Here is a 16,524-nt window from a genome sequence, read left to right as displayed (position 1 = left end):
AATATGGGTTTACATTCTGTAAGCCACCTCGAGTCGCTAGGGGCAAATAGGCGGCAATATAAATTTAATAAATAAATAAATAAATTCTATTCTTGCTTTTTTTAGTCAATATTTGGATACTCAGCATTTGTAGACTGAGAGTTTTGGGGAGTTTCGGGGGGCGGGAGGGGCATTGACAGTCAGGCCTGCCACCACAAGGTGATCCCTTTTATTCCTTTTCCTGCCTGATCAGAAAATCTGCAAGCCTGGTTTAGAGAAATCTCCAAACAGATCATGTCTCTGAATTATAACGACTCCACGGCAGCAGGCAGGAAAACAGTGCAGCTGATTCAAGCTTTGGAAGAGGTAAGGAGGGAGTTCCTCGCCTATAAATATTTTCTGGGTGGAATAATAATACGATTGAAAACTTCCCCAGTGAATGAGTTGCATTCAAATGCTTATTGCAGGTCCAGGAATTTCACCAGTTGGAATCCAACCTGCAAGTTTGCCAGTTTCTTGCAGACTCTCGTAAGTTTCTCCATCAAATGATCCGAACCATCAACATTAAAGAAGAGGTTTTAATCACCATGCAGATCGTAGGGGACCTTTCCTACGCTTGGCAGCTCATCGACAGGTATGACAACACAGAGGCCTTCTGAATTCTTCCTATTGGAACAGGTAGTCCTCGACTTATGAACACAGCTGAGCCCAAAATTTATGTTGCAAAGGGAGGTGTTTGTGAAGTGGGTTTTGTCCCATTTTGATGACCTTACTTGCCACCGTTGTTAAGTGAATCATTGCCGTTATTAAGTTATTAACATGATTGTTAAGTGAATCTGATTTCTCCATCCACTTTGCTTGTCAGAAGGTCACAAAAAGTGACCCCAGGATATCATAAATATGAATCAGTTGCCATTTAAATCTTAAGCATGTTAAGTCTGTTACACTAATTTTTGTGCGCATTTTTCTAAGCATAGCAGAAAACCACCCCACTCATTTTTGGCAATTGTCAGAGGGCCACAAAAATGTTTTCTCCTGGAATACGTATTGGTCTCAGGTTTTATGTTTCTGATTTATTTTTCCTCCCCTGCCTTCCCTTCCCAGCTTCACCTCTATCATGCAGGAAAGTATAAGAGTCAGCCCATCCATGGTAACCAAACTCCGGGCCACGTTTTTAAAGGTGAGTTTGTTAGTCTAACCGTACAATCACTCTAGCTTTGGGGAGGTCAGGTTGGGAATTCTTTATGGCTTTTGTAGGGGGGAGGGTTTATTTTTCTCCCCTCTTCAAATCCTTTGTCTCAGGTTTACAAATTTGATTTCCAAGACTATAAAAAAAAACCTGATCTATTTTATTTGGGCTTATTTCCAGAATGGAGTTAGGCCTTTGAAAAATAACTAAGGATCTTACTCAACATGGAATAGATTTTAGGAGTGGTTAGAGAGATAAGAGGTAGAAAATAGGCGAAGAAAGACTATTGTTACATATGAATTAAATATAAAGAGGGTTTATAATTACAAATACATTGATATAATTAGCAGAACTATAAACAAGCTAAGGTAAAGAGAAATCTAGTTAAAATGACTCTGTTACGCTATTATTATTATAGTAGTATACATGCCAAGATCTCTGTTTTCTTCTTGATTTTTTGTAAACGATATGCCCTGACAATACACTGTATTCAAAATGTTTACAAATAAAAATAAAACATATATTAAAATGAAAAAGAAAAAAGAAAAATAACTAAGAATCTCCTTGATTCAAGATACTTTCCACTTACGTAATCATTCTAATGATTTTCACTCTCATGGGTGGAAGTCTGAGGCTCAGTTTGCACACCAAAGACAAAGCTTGATGAGCCACATTTTGTTAAATAAGCTTCAACTGGCTGAGCTCATAGAGTAGACAAAGCTACAAACCATGATTTATAAGGCACAGTGGCTAGATTCACTCCTTGCACTAAGCCGCTAGCAAGAAAAAACGTAAAGTATATCTGGGAACCTTACTGACATTTCTGTCTCACTTGCTTCCAGCTGGCTTCAGCTCTTGACATGCCACTTCTTCGCATCAATCAAGCAAACAGTCCTGATCTTCTCAGTGTATCACAATATTATTCTGGAGAACTGGTGTCCTATGTGAGAAAGGTGAGCAGGATCACTTTTGTGGGATATTTTCTCCCCTGTTTCAAGAGTTCCCCTCTGGAAGAACTTTACAGTAGACCATTGTTTCTTAACCAGAATACAGAACAACAGAGTTTGAAGGGATCTTGGAGGTCTTCTAGTCCAACCCTCTGCTCAAGCAGGAGACCCTATAATATTATGGATAAATGGCTGTCCAATGTCTTTTTAAAAGACATCGTCCTCCAGTAATGGAGGACCCACAACTCCATGAGACAAAGAGTTCCACTGGTTATTTGTTCTCACTGTCAGGAAATTTCTCCCTAGTTATAGGTTGGATTGGTGGACTTCCAGAATTTCTCATTGTGACTGACGAAATCTGGAAATTGAAATCCACACATGTTAAAAATTGCTGAAGTTGAGAAATATTTGCAGCAGACTATCATAATTGAAGCTGAACCTCCTGGCTATTGAATCAAAAACAGCCTCCTCTAACCCAGCCCTGGAAGTCAGAAAGAAAAGTGCTTTGGATCTTCCTGCCAATCCAACGATAAAGAACAGAATAACAACCTAAGAATGTAAAGAGTAGTTGTGTAATCATGCAATGTTCAATGTGGGAACTTTCATAATGAGAATATCCTCTATTTAAATCAATAAAGGTATATCTCTAGATAGAAATATATAACTTTACTGGAGAAGGAAAATCTAAAAAAGAAAGGGAAGGAGTAGTAAATATATATATACACCAAATTCTAAATAATATTAAGCTAAACAGTTTACTATAGCCTGTTGGATAGATCACACCTGTCTACGTGGTTGCTAGAAAGCCAGTTTGCTGTAATCCTCGCTTAATGACCATTTGTTCAGTGACCGTTTTAAATTACAATGGCATTGAACAAAGGGATTTATGACTCTCCTCCCCCCAAAATAAAAGATGAAAAAGCCTTTACTGACAGGTAACAAAAGATAACTTCTGCTAATTCAGATCTCTCTTCGTGCAATGCTTCAGTGGGATGCTTCATTGTCATGCTAAAAACTAGGGGGGTGTCACACCCCTTAAAGGAACTACAGCTTCACTAATCAATATCTTTGCATTTCTACGTTGTTTTTGGAGAAAAGGTTTTACAGATCATTCCGGAAAGCATGTTTACTTCTCTCCTGAAGATTATAAAACTGCAGACTCATGACATCATTGAGGTGCCAACTCGCTTGGACAAGGACAAGCTGCGAGATTATGCTCAACTTGGACCACGCTACGAGGTGATCAAAATTGACAGGGTTAAGAGAGGTTAGGTGCACTTCTGGAATTGGTGTGAAGTCATATTCTAGGAACAAGGACAGAATTTTGCAAGCTCAGGTTCAGGTGGGTTTGTCACCAAAGCCAGTCAGATGTTTTCAAGTAGTAAAGACTTGATGGACGTAGACAATTCCCATTTGTTTTTCCTAAGATTTTGTGAGACTAACAGACCATGAGGAATCCTTGGTACTCTCTGAGCTTGGTTCTTAATAACCAAGCTCAGAGAGTACCAAGGACCCTTCATTTCAGCCCTGAGCTAAAAATATTCTCCTTAGTGGTACTATCCAGACCAGAAGGCATTTTATGGGTGCAAATGAAGGTTTTCCTGCAGATCAAAGAATGGGAGAATGAGGACTTCAACTGCAGCTAAGGAAGAAAAAAGCTTCCTTATCAGTGATGTTCTTTTCACCTCCCCCCCCAATGCTCTGGAGGTTCCTTCTAATGACCAACCTCTCCTTTCTTTCTCAAAAGGTTGCTAAGCTTACCCACGCCATCTCCATTTTCACAGAAGGCATCCTGATGATGAAAACGACATTGGTTGGCATCATCAAGGTAACATTTTCCATTGCGGTGATCAAGAAAATCCAGAAACCTGTCGATTCCTAAAGTTGGGTTTCATGAATTTGGGGATAGGGGGGAGGGGGGCATGTGAAAATGACACAGTATCATCACCTGAAGGAACAGGAATAGCGGTTTGAATGCCATTTTTCAAGAGATATTTGTGTGTGTGTATGTTTCTTCAAATCTTCAACTTTCAGTGACCGCTTGGATTAGTCCCTGCAGTTACAGCTACCACATAATCTTCAAGTGAGCCTTCATAAATCCTCCATGGTTAACAGACTAGGATGGAAAACAACCTCAAGGGGCATCTACTACCAGAATATTGAAGACGTAGCTGTTCTACCTCTCTTGGAGATTACTTATCTTCCTCAAGATAAAACTGTTCAGTTCAGCCGTAGCATAATAGAGAGCAGGAAAGACGTATCCAACAAACAGAAAGGCAAATGAAGAAAATGTATTGGCACGTTATGATTTCTCTCTTCTATGAGTTTTCCAGGTTGACCCAAAGCAGTTGCTTGAAGATGGAATTAGAAAGGAGCTGGTCAAACGTGTGGCTTTTGCCCTACACCGAGGGCTCACCTTCAACCCTAGAGCTAAGGTACAAGGTGAACTACTTCCAAATTAGCCTAGCTCTTTGTTATTGCACCAACAATTACGGTAAAATTATCATCCTTCCTTGTTCCTCTTTAGAAATGAAAGGCTTCAAGTCATCTCCCTACAGCTTCATTGGAATTCTTTGTTGGCCAAGTGTGATTAGTCACACACAAGGAATGTGTGAAAGAGAGATTCATGAAAGAGAGGCTACACCCATCACACAATCTCAAATTCTATTTTGGATTTATGGGCAATTCTTGAAAAAGGTGGTGGAACAGGGGTGTTCCAGCTTGAAAATACATTTTAAAAACCCTTGGAGCTAGAGCAGCTTTTCCTTATCTCCATCTTGTAGTGGTGAAATAGTTTCTCCTTGGAAGGGAGGGAGAAGGTTTCAGGGAAAAGAGCTGGAGGAGGAAATTCTGGAATAGCAGCATCTACAGATAGTCCTCAACTTATGACCACGGTTGGGAGTGAATTTCCATTCCTAGGTATGGCGGTTGTAAGTCGTGCTTGGTGTTACAACCTATTTTGCCATGATGGTTAAGCAGATCACGTTGGTAAGTGAATCGTGCAATTGCTAAGCAAATTTAGCTTGCATTGATTTTGCTTGTTGGAAGCCAGCTGGGAAGATTGCAAATGGCAATCACATGACCCTGGGACATTGAAACCATGATTAAATAAGTGCCAGTTGCCAAGTGCCTGAATTTAGATCACAAGGTCATGTGGATGCTGCAACAGTCACAAGTGTAACGACTGGTTGTAAATCACTTTCTCCAGTGCCATTGTAACTTCGAACAGTAGCTAAATGAATGGCTGTAGGTTGAGGAGGGTTAAAGTAATCAAAATGGCAGCTGCAACTGTGCAGTTCAAACCCACCAGTCCATCCTTAGCATCTCCCATCATGAGTTTCCTACACCTGCCATTCTGCAGACATCCCTGAACGGAGAAATAACAAAAGTTAAAAAGGCAACGGTGGTGAATATCCTTTTGATGGCTCTTTTGGTTTTCCCTATTTCCATAGTCCAGTGAGCTCATGCCCAGACTGAAAGATATGGCAGCCACGATGGATGGCTTCCACCGTTCCTTTGAGTACATCCAGGACTATGTCAACATCTGTGGATTAAAGATCTGGCAGGAGGAAGTGTCCCGAATTATTAATTACAACGTGGAGCAGGAATGCAACAACTTCTTAAGGACAAAGGTATTAAAACCCCTTAATTAAAAAGCTGTAGAATGTATGGAGGCAAATAGAAAAAAAGTATTTGTAGCTCATTTGTTCTTGATGCTCTCTGAACCCGATTGTTTTCTTGCAGACGCTTCATAACCCCACTAGGTAACATCATCAGTGCTAGAAGGGAGTGGGGTTTTCTGTCTGTTTATATACAAGTGGCTTGCAGAGAGAGAACCCCACTCCCTTCTAGTACTGAAAATGTTGGGTAATAAAGCGTCTGCAAGAAAACAATCAAGCTCAGAGAGCACCAAGGAGCCCACAATGGGGTTACTGAGTTACTATCTTATTCTTAAGGCTGTTTATTCAGAGGCCTGGTGTCCTCCTCTGAATTCCTCCTCCATTTCAACTCCAAAAATGTCTTGAGGAAATACTCTGTTGGCTGTAAGCATGTTGTGGCCTGCCGGCGGCTAGCAGACCTGGCAGCAGAGTCGAACAGTGAGGAGGTTGGGGAGGAACCCGGGCCAGTCCTAGAGGCTGAGGAAGACTCGAACGAGGGCTGTGCGTCAGAGGCAGAGATGGAGCCAGAGCAGGCTGGCAATCATCAGCTGCCTTCGGAGTCGGACAGCAGTGAGAAGGGGGAGCAGCTGGAGTCAGTTCCCAGCCTGCGTATGTGTAGAGCTGCCAAAAGGAAAGAACAATTACGAATTAATGGTTGATGTGGGAGTAAGGCCACAGGTGAGCGGTGAATGGCCCCTCCCATAGGGATTAAAAGAGGAGGGGGCTTTTTCAGGAAACAATTTGTTCATTTGTTGCAGCATTGTAAATATCTGTATGTGCACCTCAGAGACTCTGTGACAATCCCTTCCTTGTCAGCACTGCGTTTGAAAATATTTACTTGGCAGCTCTCCAAGCTAGATAAGATCTGTGCCTCTAATTAGACCCCTAAAAGACTGTTTGCCAGGCCTTTGGCTGAAAGTGAATGCAAGAAATTCACCTTCATTTAATAAAAGGGGTTTTGCCGGGACAAAAAGTCTGCTTAGTACTTTTGGGGGAAGCCAAGGTCAGAACTAAGCATCTCCCCAGTCCTCTTCACAGAAAACGGGGCAGAAGGAGAGTGTAAAACCATTCTGCCACAAGAAATTATCCGGACTGAATTCACACATTTCACTAAGAATTGTTTGCTTATTTAGTTTGCTTTAATGCATTGCATGAACCCAGCCAAATGTGGTTTAGTCAGTAGACCACAATTGAATTAGCTAAAGTTCAAGCATGAGGTGTTAATCCAGTCCCAGTATTCATGGTACAAAATTGTTTCACTCACTTCAAATGCTGTGTTTTTCCTTTAACATTTTTTTAAATTGAGTTATTAAGATAAAAATGATACAAAATAGGAAAGTAAATAGGAAAACAATGGGGGTGGGTGGGAAGAAAAGTGAGGAAGGATTAGGAAAAAGAAAAAGAAGCATTGACTTCTAACTCTGTTGCAGTAAAGTAAGACATCAACATCAAATCACAACTTTTTGTTTTTTTCATAATAATATAAACTGGCCATTTCTATAAAGATCTGTCAGTCTAATCAGTAAAACCCAAAATCAAAGTTTCGTCCTTTTCCACTTCAAGCACAAAATTCAGAAGCGGTCTTCACTTCAAGTGCTGTGTTTTAAAGTTAGGTAAAGGTAAAGGTTTCTCTTGCACATATGTGCTAGTCATTTCCGACTGTAGGGGGCGGTGCTCTCTCCTTTTCAAAGCCAAAGAGCCAGTGCTGTCTGAAGACGTCTCCATGGTCATGTGGCCAGCATGACTAAACACCAAAGGGGCATGGAACGCTGTTACCTTCCCAACAAAGTGGTCCCTATTTTTCTACTTGCATTTTTACATGCTTTTGAACTGCTAGGTTGGGAGAAGCTGGGACAAGCAACAGGAGCTCACTCCATTACGCGGTGCTAGGGATTCGACCCGCCGAACTGCCAACCTTCCTGATTGACAAGCTCACCGTCTTAGCCACTGAGCCACCACACCCCTCTTGTTTTAAAGTTACCCAATCCAAATGCAAACGTAGCGGTTGTAAGGCAGCCACTGTCATTGTTAAGTGAACGCTGCTGTAAAGCAAACTCATTGTTCGCAATGGGGTAACATTTGCCTAAAATTGGAAGTAAATGCTGGTTTCTGGCAAATATGTCAAAAAAAACCTGGCAGTCACATGGCCATAGGGTGGAGAGCGGAACTTCAGAACCAGGTTGTAAGTGACTGGGGGAGGGGGTGTCTGTCAAAACTTCGAACAGTCACTGGGTGACCAGTCATAAGTCGAAGACTACCTGCTGCTGAGAGCAGCCATCAAGAACTCTGAAACCAACACCACTGATAGACAACACTAGGATACTGTGGTCTTGAAAAACAGCCTGATTGGCTTGAAAACAGGTAATTATGTGTATAGTCAGAGATAGCTGAGCATGATTTCAATGTGCATGTCTTTCAGATTCAAGACTGGCAAAGCATCTACCAATCCACCCACATTCCAATACCCAAATTTGCACCTATAGATGAATCTGTTACTTTTATTGGTCGCCTCTGCAGAGAAATTCTGAGAATCACTGACCCAAAGTAAGCAGACTATATCCTTTGCAAATCGCCATAGAAAATGGGTTTTTTTCCTGACATCTTCGCATATGATCAGCAAGAGGAGGCTAAAGCGGATAAAACTTTAATAAAACTCCTACCCCCTTCATCTCTTACGGAAGGTTGACTCAGCCTTCCGTCCTTTTGAGGTCGGTAAAATGAGGACCCAGAATGTTGGGGGCAATATGCTGACCGTGTAAACCATTTAGAGAGGGCTGTAAAGTACTATAAAGTGGTATATAAGTCTATGTGCTATGCTATGCTATTCTCTATCTTAAAAGAAAAAAGGCTTCCTCCTCTTTCTCTCTTCCACCTTCTTTTTTCATTTTCCTTTCCTTCCCTCTCCCTCTTCCTTCTCCTTCTACCCCTTCTCCTCTCCCTACCTTTCCCCGCCTCCTTTTCTCTTCCTCCCCCACCCCTCTTTTTTCTCCTTTTCCTTTCCCTCCCCCTTCCTCCTCCTTCTCCCTCCCTTTCCTCCTACTTCCCGAACTAGTCAAAAACTGAAAACTATATCTGCCCAACTTTAGTCAATATCTGATTGTTTAAAGATTGCCAACTTGCTCGCAGATAAGATCCTTCCTTCAGTGGTGGCTACTTACCTCTTCACCTATTTCCCAAAAGGTCTGCCTGCTATATTGACCAACTTAACACCTGGTATGACATGAAAACTCACCAGGAAGTCTCCAACAGTCGCTTGCTTGCCGAGATCCAGAACACTTTGGGAACCTTTGGTCTCAATGGGTTAGACCGTCTTCTCTGCTTCATGATTGTCAAAGAGTTGCAGGTAACCAGGCCCCAGCCCTGCTCCAGTTCACAAAACAAGTCTGCTTAGGCCAGTGTTTCTCAATCTTGACAGCTTGAAAGCTTTAAGACGTGTGTGGACTTCATCTCCCAGAATTCCCCAGCCAGCATTCTTTGGAAGTCCATACATTTTAATGTTGCCAAAGTTGAAAAAACATATAGCTGCAGCCAAGATCCTGGGTTCCATTCTGGATTATTCATGCCATGTGAAACGCGGTATGTGCCACCTCAGTGGATTTTTCTGCCAAATATCCCAAAGCGTCTCCTTCTTTTCTCTCCAGAATTTCCTCATCATGTTTCAGAAAATAGTACTGCGTGATAAAGGGGTCCATGAAGCACTGAAGTCTCTCATGAGGAGTGTCACTCCCCTGAAAGGACTTGTGGGTAAGTTCCTCCAAGCAGGACCCTGGCAGTCGAGTCAGAGGAGATGGAGTGGGGGGTGCCTGGGTTACCGTCAGGCTCTGAGGGGCAGGAGGTCTCAGAGCCAGATGCAGAGTAAGGCCCATCTACTCACGGTCAGGCGGAGAGACAGCTGTTTTGGGGGCCTGAGCTGAACGAAGCGGGAGGAATAGCTGGGGCCTGTCCCAGATGCATATAGGCGCAGAGAAGCGCGGAGAGGAGAGCAACTTAGGGACTGAAGGCCAGTAACTTTGAACAGTCATTAAAGGAACTGTTGTAAGTCAAGGACTACCTGTACTTGCCCTCAGAGTATTTTTATGAGGTGGTGGAAACAGAATAATAATCCTAAAGAGAGGGATGGGAAGGCGGTTCTGAAATTATTTCTCTCTCCATATTCTATTGCAGTCAATTGTAATAGAGTCTACTCTGCAGCAATTACCAAAACACAGAAGATCTGGGCTGCCTACCTGGACACAATTATGAAGGTATTTTGGCTATAACTGTCATGGGGCAGAAAACATTTGGGGACTCTCCAGCTGAGAGATGTTTGGGAGCTGCATCTTACCAGCAGAATCCACCTTGAGGATGTTCTAAATGTATCTGAAAATGTTCTCACAATCTCTGATGTTGAAAAAAGCTAAACAGAGCTGGACCTGGTTAATTCTTGGGTGGGAGGCTACCAGAAAATCCCAGGCTTTTGTCTAGACCAGGAAATTGGAAAAACATGGATATGTAAATAAAATGCAACAGCCATGTTGTTCTTTAATAGAAGGGTAAAACTTGAAGTTTTGATTGCTGTAAGAAACAGCTAAGTTAGCTGAGGCTCCATTAATGTCAGAATCATACACACATTCCTTAAGGAGATAAGATGCCTGTTTTCTTGGGACCAATTCTCTTAGAAGTCAGTTGAGTCTTTTGAATCGTAACGTAGAGAATTAGGATGCTCTTTCTTATATTACCCTTTTTTGGATAAATGGGATTCTGGAAGTTGTAGGATCAATACTTCTGGGATGTCTTGGGAAAACCTCCATGAGGGCTATAATGGTAACTTTTAATTGGTAATCCTCAGTGTCCATTTAAAAAAACACTATTTTAGGCAATAAATTGTATTTATTCTTATTCATTCATTTTCATTTTGGGGGGGTCTTTTAATTCTCATCATCTCCTCCCTAGGTTGGCCAGATGCAAATTTTAAGACGCCAAATAGGCAACGAACTGAATTATTCCTGCAAATTCGACTCCAAGCATTTAGCCGCTGCCCTGGAGAACCTTAACAAGTAAGAGTACAAGTTTCTTGGGAACCAGCTTGTGTCACTGGGATGGCAAGAGTGATGTTAATAGTTTCTCATATCCCGGGATGGTAATATAAATCATAATAACTTTTCAAATCCACGTGTGTCAAAAGAGAACATCTACAATTTGAAGTGTTTCTTCTCAACTCAGAATGCTGAGCAAAGTTGGGTAGAGTCATGGTTTCAAAACAATAGGTTGCATCACAAAGATCGCAAAATTCGTCTCTAAACATTTCTGGATTATGGTAGGAGGAAACAATTATCCATCCAATTTTTGGAATCCTCCTGAAATCTGGTCCAGATTTATGTTCATCCAAGCTAGGTGGTCCCAATTCTTTATTTGGCCCTTAATTGTAGCCATGGCCATCAGTTCGGTTTTGAAAGAAATCAAGACCCATTTTGGGAGGAATCAAATGTGAATGGCTATTAATCTCATTGACCCTTTCCAAGCTCCAGAATCCTAAGCTTACAAAACCTTAAATAGCAGCTGCTGGGGAAAAATAGAAGAGGGGGTTTATTTGTTTGTTTGTTAAATTTATTTGCCATCTATCTCGCTGTGGGGCTGCTGTAGATAGCTTACAATAGTAAAAAGGAAGAGAAATGAAAAAAAAACCACGTAAAGAGAACCTAAGTAAAATAATAGAGCAATAAAATAAACAGTGATGAAGGAACACAATGAGAATAAGAATAACACAATGAGAATAATATATGGTTGGGAGTGGGAATTTGAGGTGGAACCTGCCATCAATGTAGCAGCCACTTCTAGCATAAAATTCCCTATCTAGGAAATAAAATGGAAATGCAAGCAAACATATAGAACGAGGGAGATGTAGTAGGAACTGAGGAACTGTTAGGGGAAAATAAGACCTAGATAGATATTTAGACTAGAATCTAAAATTATTTAGGGTTAGGGTTTAGGTCTGTTGTAGAAATGTACAGAAATATGTAATGAATGATATAAATGGGGCTTCTGTTTTCTGTTAATAGCCATGAAATATTAAATTATAGCATATAGATTATAAATATCCCTGAAGGACCCCTTAGATACGTATGCATATATTAAGAGATATTCCCTTTGTTGTATATGAGAATCAGATCTTAAAAGATGATATAGTTTGTTAATATTAACTGAGAATTAAGTTTTAATATAGACAATATATTTTAAAAACTCAAATTTTTTTATATAAAATATATATATGGTATTTAATGTACTGCCAAGAAATGATATGGAAATATGTCAACACAAACTTCAGTATAGAAACATTTGTAAATTCTTTCTTTTAACATTTTACCTTTCGTAAACTTTTTAATATTTTGAACGTTAATAAAGTTTTGTTTCAAAATGAATAAAAATTCCCTATCTGGTTCCCAGACCTACTGGCAGAGCTGGGTCAGAATAACAGAGTTGGATGGGACCTTAGAGGCCTTCTAGTCCAACCCACTGCTCAAGTAGGAGATCCTATACCATTTCAGACAAATGGTTGTCCAATTTCTTCTTCAGAAACCTCCAGTTTTGGAGCACCCACACCTTCAGGCTCTTGGGGAAGGCTAGGAGGGTGGGAGCAATTGGGCGCTGGGATTGCTGTCCTCTCAAATATTTGGGCTTTTCAAATCCATTCTAATTACTGCGGGACATAAAATACAGAAATACAGAAATGGGTTGGCCTTTGGACTGATTCAGTAAAGCTGCTATGGTATTCTTTTCCTTTTGTAGAGCAATCCTGGCTGATATAGAGGCCCACTATCAAGATCCTTCTTTGCCTTGTCCCAAAGAAGATAACACCTTGCTGTATGAAATTACTGCTTACCTAGAGGCTGCTGGCATCCATAATCCACTGAATAAGGTGAGGCCATTTTCCTGAATAAGGTGAGGCCATTTTCCTCAGCCCTTGGTGCCATCCCAATGTGTTGCACCAAACGCTGGCATGTTTAGTCAGCAGGGCCTTCTAACCTATGAGACACCATCTTTACTAAGGGATCTATTCTTTTTTTTAACTGTGAAAAAACAGTGTGAAGTCTGCAGGAAAAGAATTTGTTTTTTGGAAAAAGAGGCAGCAGAGCTTAGACTGGAGGGGTGAGATTAGGCAAAGAGATATGAGGAAAATGTATTTATTTGTTTAAATTTATGACACAACCCTGCAACAACTCTGGACAATATAGAAACAGTGTGCCAGCAATACAGGCAGAAATAGATTATGTATTTGTCATCCCTTCAAGCTTTATTTCAAAAGTCCCATCCAACATTCAGAAGTTGTGGATAGGGCTTCTTTAGTGAAGGTACCTTAATTAAACAGCATCTTCAAAAAAAGTTCTCTGATCCTTAACTTGATGGTCTATTTACTCAATTGTAGAACTATCCCATTAATTTCTTTTGTTCAATAGATTATTTTCCTCCCCTCTGTTCTTTCTTTTCATTGATCTAGCGTAGCATAATCTCTTTTTCTTCACTTTTTTAAAGTGATTTTTAAAAAAAAAAGATATATGAATTTTATTACTTTGCTGTCTAAAACGGGGATTGCAAAATAATGATTTTTTTAAAATAATAATATATTCTTTCCTTCAAAATGTTCTTTGCCAGATCTACATTACAACGAAACGTTTGCCATATTTCCCCATTGTGAATTTTCTGTTTCTGATTTCTCAGTTGCCAAAACTTCAGTACAGTAAAAACTCAGGTATAGTATAATTCTTCTGTATCCTTTAACTTTAAGCATAGTGATTAAGAAAGCATTTTCACTCCAGCAAAATTACCAGCACTCAAATTTCCTTGCAAATAGAATTGCAAAGAGTTTAATTGCTCTAAATTTGACCTATAATTCTTACGAGTTCTGGTGAGATGACCAGTGATCCAAGATAGTTGGAATTTTAGGGCAAAATAGAGGAACCCTAAGTAGGATGACTAGATTTGACTGTATAATTTGAATGATTGTGAAGATTTACCTTTTCTTGCATTATATTTCAATATACTCTCTCTCTCTGTGTGTGTACCATTTCCCTGAAAATATGACCTACCCTGAAAGTAAGTCCTACCTTGATTTTTACATGTGCGCCCAATATAAGCTCTACTCCCAAAATAAGCCCTAATTAAGATCCCGCCCACTTGAGTGCACGGGTAAAAAAATTAAGCTAGGGTGAGGATGGGGTGTGTGTGGAGCCGCCCTACTACTTACCTTTGGACAGCTGTAGCCAGGCCTCGCACACCCCGACACCTGCCTTGCCGGCCCATTTCTTCTGCAGCCGGCAACATTAGCAAGGCTTTCCTGAAAGCCTCTGTAGCTGGTAACAAAGCTCCAGATCGATCCGGAGTTCTGTTACCGGCTACAGAGGCCTTCAGAAAAGCCTTGCCAGCTACAGAAGAAGTTCTTGAAGGCCTCCGACAACAAAAAGGAGGCCGGGGGCGACATGCTCAAGTGAGGTTAGTCAGTGAATGCCATCCCCCAAAATAAGACCTGGTGCCTTTTTTGGGTGGCAAAATATAAGACGGGGTCTTATTTTTGGAGGAAACGTGTGTGTGTGTATGTGTGTGTGTGTGTGTATATATCTCAATATGTCTGTGTGTCTAGTTTTATAGTTATATGCATATGTTTTTTGCCCATCAGGATAGATACATGTATATAAATACATGTCCATATAGTGTGTGTGTGTGTGTGTGTGTGTAGTTGGCTCCCTCTGCTAAGACATGGAGATGAACACCACCCCACTAGAGTTGGATACAACTGGACAAAGGAAACCTTTCATGTACAAATCCCGTTTAAGTTCCTTTTGGGGGATGGTTGTTCTTGAGCAATAAACTGTTCCTTGGATGCAGCTTGCAAATATTAAAGTGAACTATAATCCAGGGTGAATACTACAGAGAGAATCCATTTCTCCACTTTTTCTCCACTATGTCACACGAATTTTCCATAGTATTTTGAATTGCCGCCACCAGCGGTGTCTTTTTATGCAGCAACCCACTCCCCCAAACTATGAGGAAATGTATTGGGTGAGGTTTTGTTTTCCTTCAGGGATGGTGTGTCGAAAGCCAGCCGATCCTATTGACTGGCCACCTCTGGTCCTGGGACTCCTGACCTTGCTGAAGCAGTTTCATTCACGCTATACTGAGCAGTTTCTGGGTCTGATCGGTCAGTTTGTTCGCTCCACAATGGAACAGTGCACCAGGTACCAACCTCTCCTTCACGAAGCCCTCGCTGCCTTCCCTTAGCAACAGAGCATTAGATGCTCCTTCAAAGGGCAGCTGGATAAGCCATTATCCACGAAGCTCAATTTCTGAGTTGAGTATTGACACTCCATGGTTAAGAAGACATGAGCTGCTCAGTAGAGGGTGGAGAATTTCTGGCCTTTGGATGTTGCTAAGTTACAGCTTGCAACAATCCAAGTTGGCTAATGATTAGGGCAGTGGTAGTATTCAATTTTTTTTACTACCGGTTCTATGGGCGTGGCTTGGTGGGCTGGGTGTGGCTTGGTGGGCATGGCAGGGGAAGGATACTGTAAAATCTACATTCCCACCCCACTCCAGAGGAAGGATACTTCAAAATCCCCATTCTCTCCCCACCCTACTAACCTGCTTTCCAGTTCCATTCTCCTGTGCAGGGCAACAAAAGAAGACCCAGCCAATCAACTGGGACTCGGGAAGCAGAGAATAGATAGGGGCTGGGCGGGTCAGAGATGGTATTCTGAACTGCTCAAAATTTCCGCTACCGGTTCTCCAGAACTGGTCAGAACCATCTGAATACCACCTCTGGATTAGGATTCTGAAAGTTGTAGTTTACCAACAGCAGAGGGCCATAGTTTCCCCAACTTCAGTAAAATTAAATGTTGGATCACTGGTGGCTCCCTTGTCCCTTTTCTAAACTTGTTTCCAATTCTCTTTAAACCTGTTTGAAATGTGGTTGACAGAATTGTGCATTGATAATACACTCCATAACATTGATTTTTTTTTGTCAATGGCTAAGTTTACATAGTCTTAAGGCCCAGTTAACAAATCACATGATGTGCAAAGCTAGTCAGCCAAACCACATATTGACCTCAAATCTGTAAATCCGATCCTTGACAGAACTTGTAGCATCAGTTCTTTTTAATACTGCTTCTAGCTTGGAGGCCTGGGATTTGTCTTCTGGTCAAATATTTACTAGGTTTCGTGGTTTAACATTTTTATTGACTTATAAGGTAAAATAAGATACAAAATATGAAAGTAAATAGGAAAGCAGTGGGGAGGAAGAGGGGGAAGAGAAGTAAGGAAGGATTAGGAAAAAGGAAAAGAAGCATTGACTTCTGACTCTCTCTTGTTACAGTAAAATAAGGCATTAACATCAAATCATAACTTTTTGTTTTTTCATAATAATATAAACTAGCTATTTCTATAAGGATCTCTCAGTCAGTGAAACCCAAAATCAAAGTTTCATTCTTTTCTACTTCAAGTACAAAGTTCAGAAGCGGTCTCCATATGGAAACAAAAGTACTTATATTTTCTTTAATCAAAAGAGTCAATTTTGTCATTTCTACCAACTCCATCAACTTCTGCAACCATTCATCCGTGGTAGGAATCGAAGTGTCCTTCCATTTTGTGCATACAATAGTCTTGCTGCTGTCAACATATATAGTAACAAAACTCTAAAAAAATTTCAAGAGGTCTTTTTTCATTAGGCCCAAAAGGAAAAATTCTGGTTTCATCTTTATCTTCATTTTCAAAATTTTCTGTA

General features: G+C 40.8%; 1 protein-coding gene across 1 annotated transcript in view; it reads left to right on the top strand.

Annotated features, from left to right (window-relative positions):
* Positions 1-16,524, top strand: part of WASHC5 (WASH complex subunit 5) — a 36,627-nt gene that overhangs the window by 17,242 nt on the left and 2,861 nt on the right. Inside the window, exons 12-27 of the mRNA XM_026679133.2 lie at positions 233-345; positions 447-613; positions 1,084-1,159; positions 2,011-2,121; positions 3,214-3,354; positions 3,863-3,943; positions 4,449-4,550; positions 5,568-5,747; positions 8,194-8,318; positions 8,955-9,117; positions 9,416-9,518; positions 9,939-10,018; positions 10,707-10,810; positions 12,540-12,669; positions 13,404-13,500; positions 14,830-14,983. Coding sequence (XP_026534918.2) covers positions 233-345; positions 447-613; positions 1,084-1,159; positions 2,011-2,121; positions 3,214-3,354; positions 3,863-3,943; positions 4,449-4,550; positions 5,568-5,747; positions 8,194-8,318; positions 8,955-9,117; positions 9,416-9,518; positions 9,939-10,018; positions 10,707-10,810; positions 12,540-12,669; positions 13,404-13,500; positions 14,830-14,983 — 1,927 coding nt within the window. The remainder of the gene's footprint in view (positions 1-232; positions 346-446; positions 614-1,083; positions 1,160-2,010; positions 2,122-3,213; positions 3,355-3,862; positions 3,944-4,448; positions 4,551-5,567; positions 5,748-8,193; positions 8,319-8,954; positions 9,118-9,415; positions 9,519-9,938; positions 10,019-10,706; positions 10,811-12,539; positions 12,670-13,403; positions 13,501-14,829; positions 14,984-16,524) is intronic.

This window comes from Notechis scutatus, chromosome 3, assembly GCF_049901735.1.
Source record: "Notechis scutatus isolate UNSWTSFEM ecotype Mainland chromosome 3, rNotScu1.2, whole genome shotgun sequence".
Lineage (NCBI taxonomy): Eukaryota > Metazoa > Chordata > Lepidosauria > Squamata > Elapidae > Notechis > Notechis scutatus.
The sequence above is the reverse complement of the archived record's forward strand: the minus strand, read 5'-3'. Positions and strand labels throughout refer to the sequence as shown.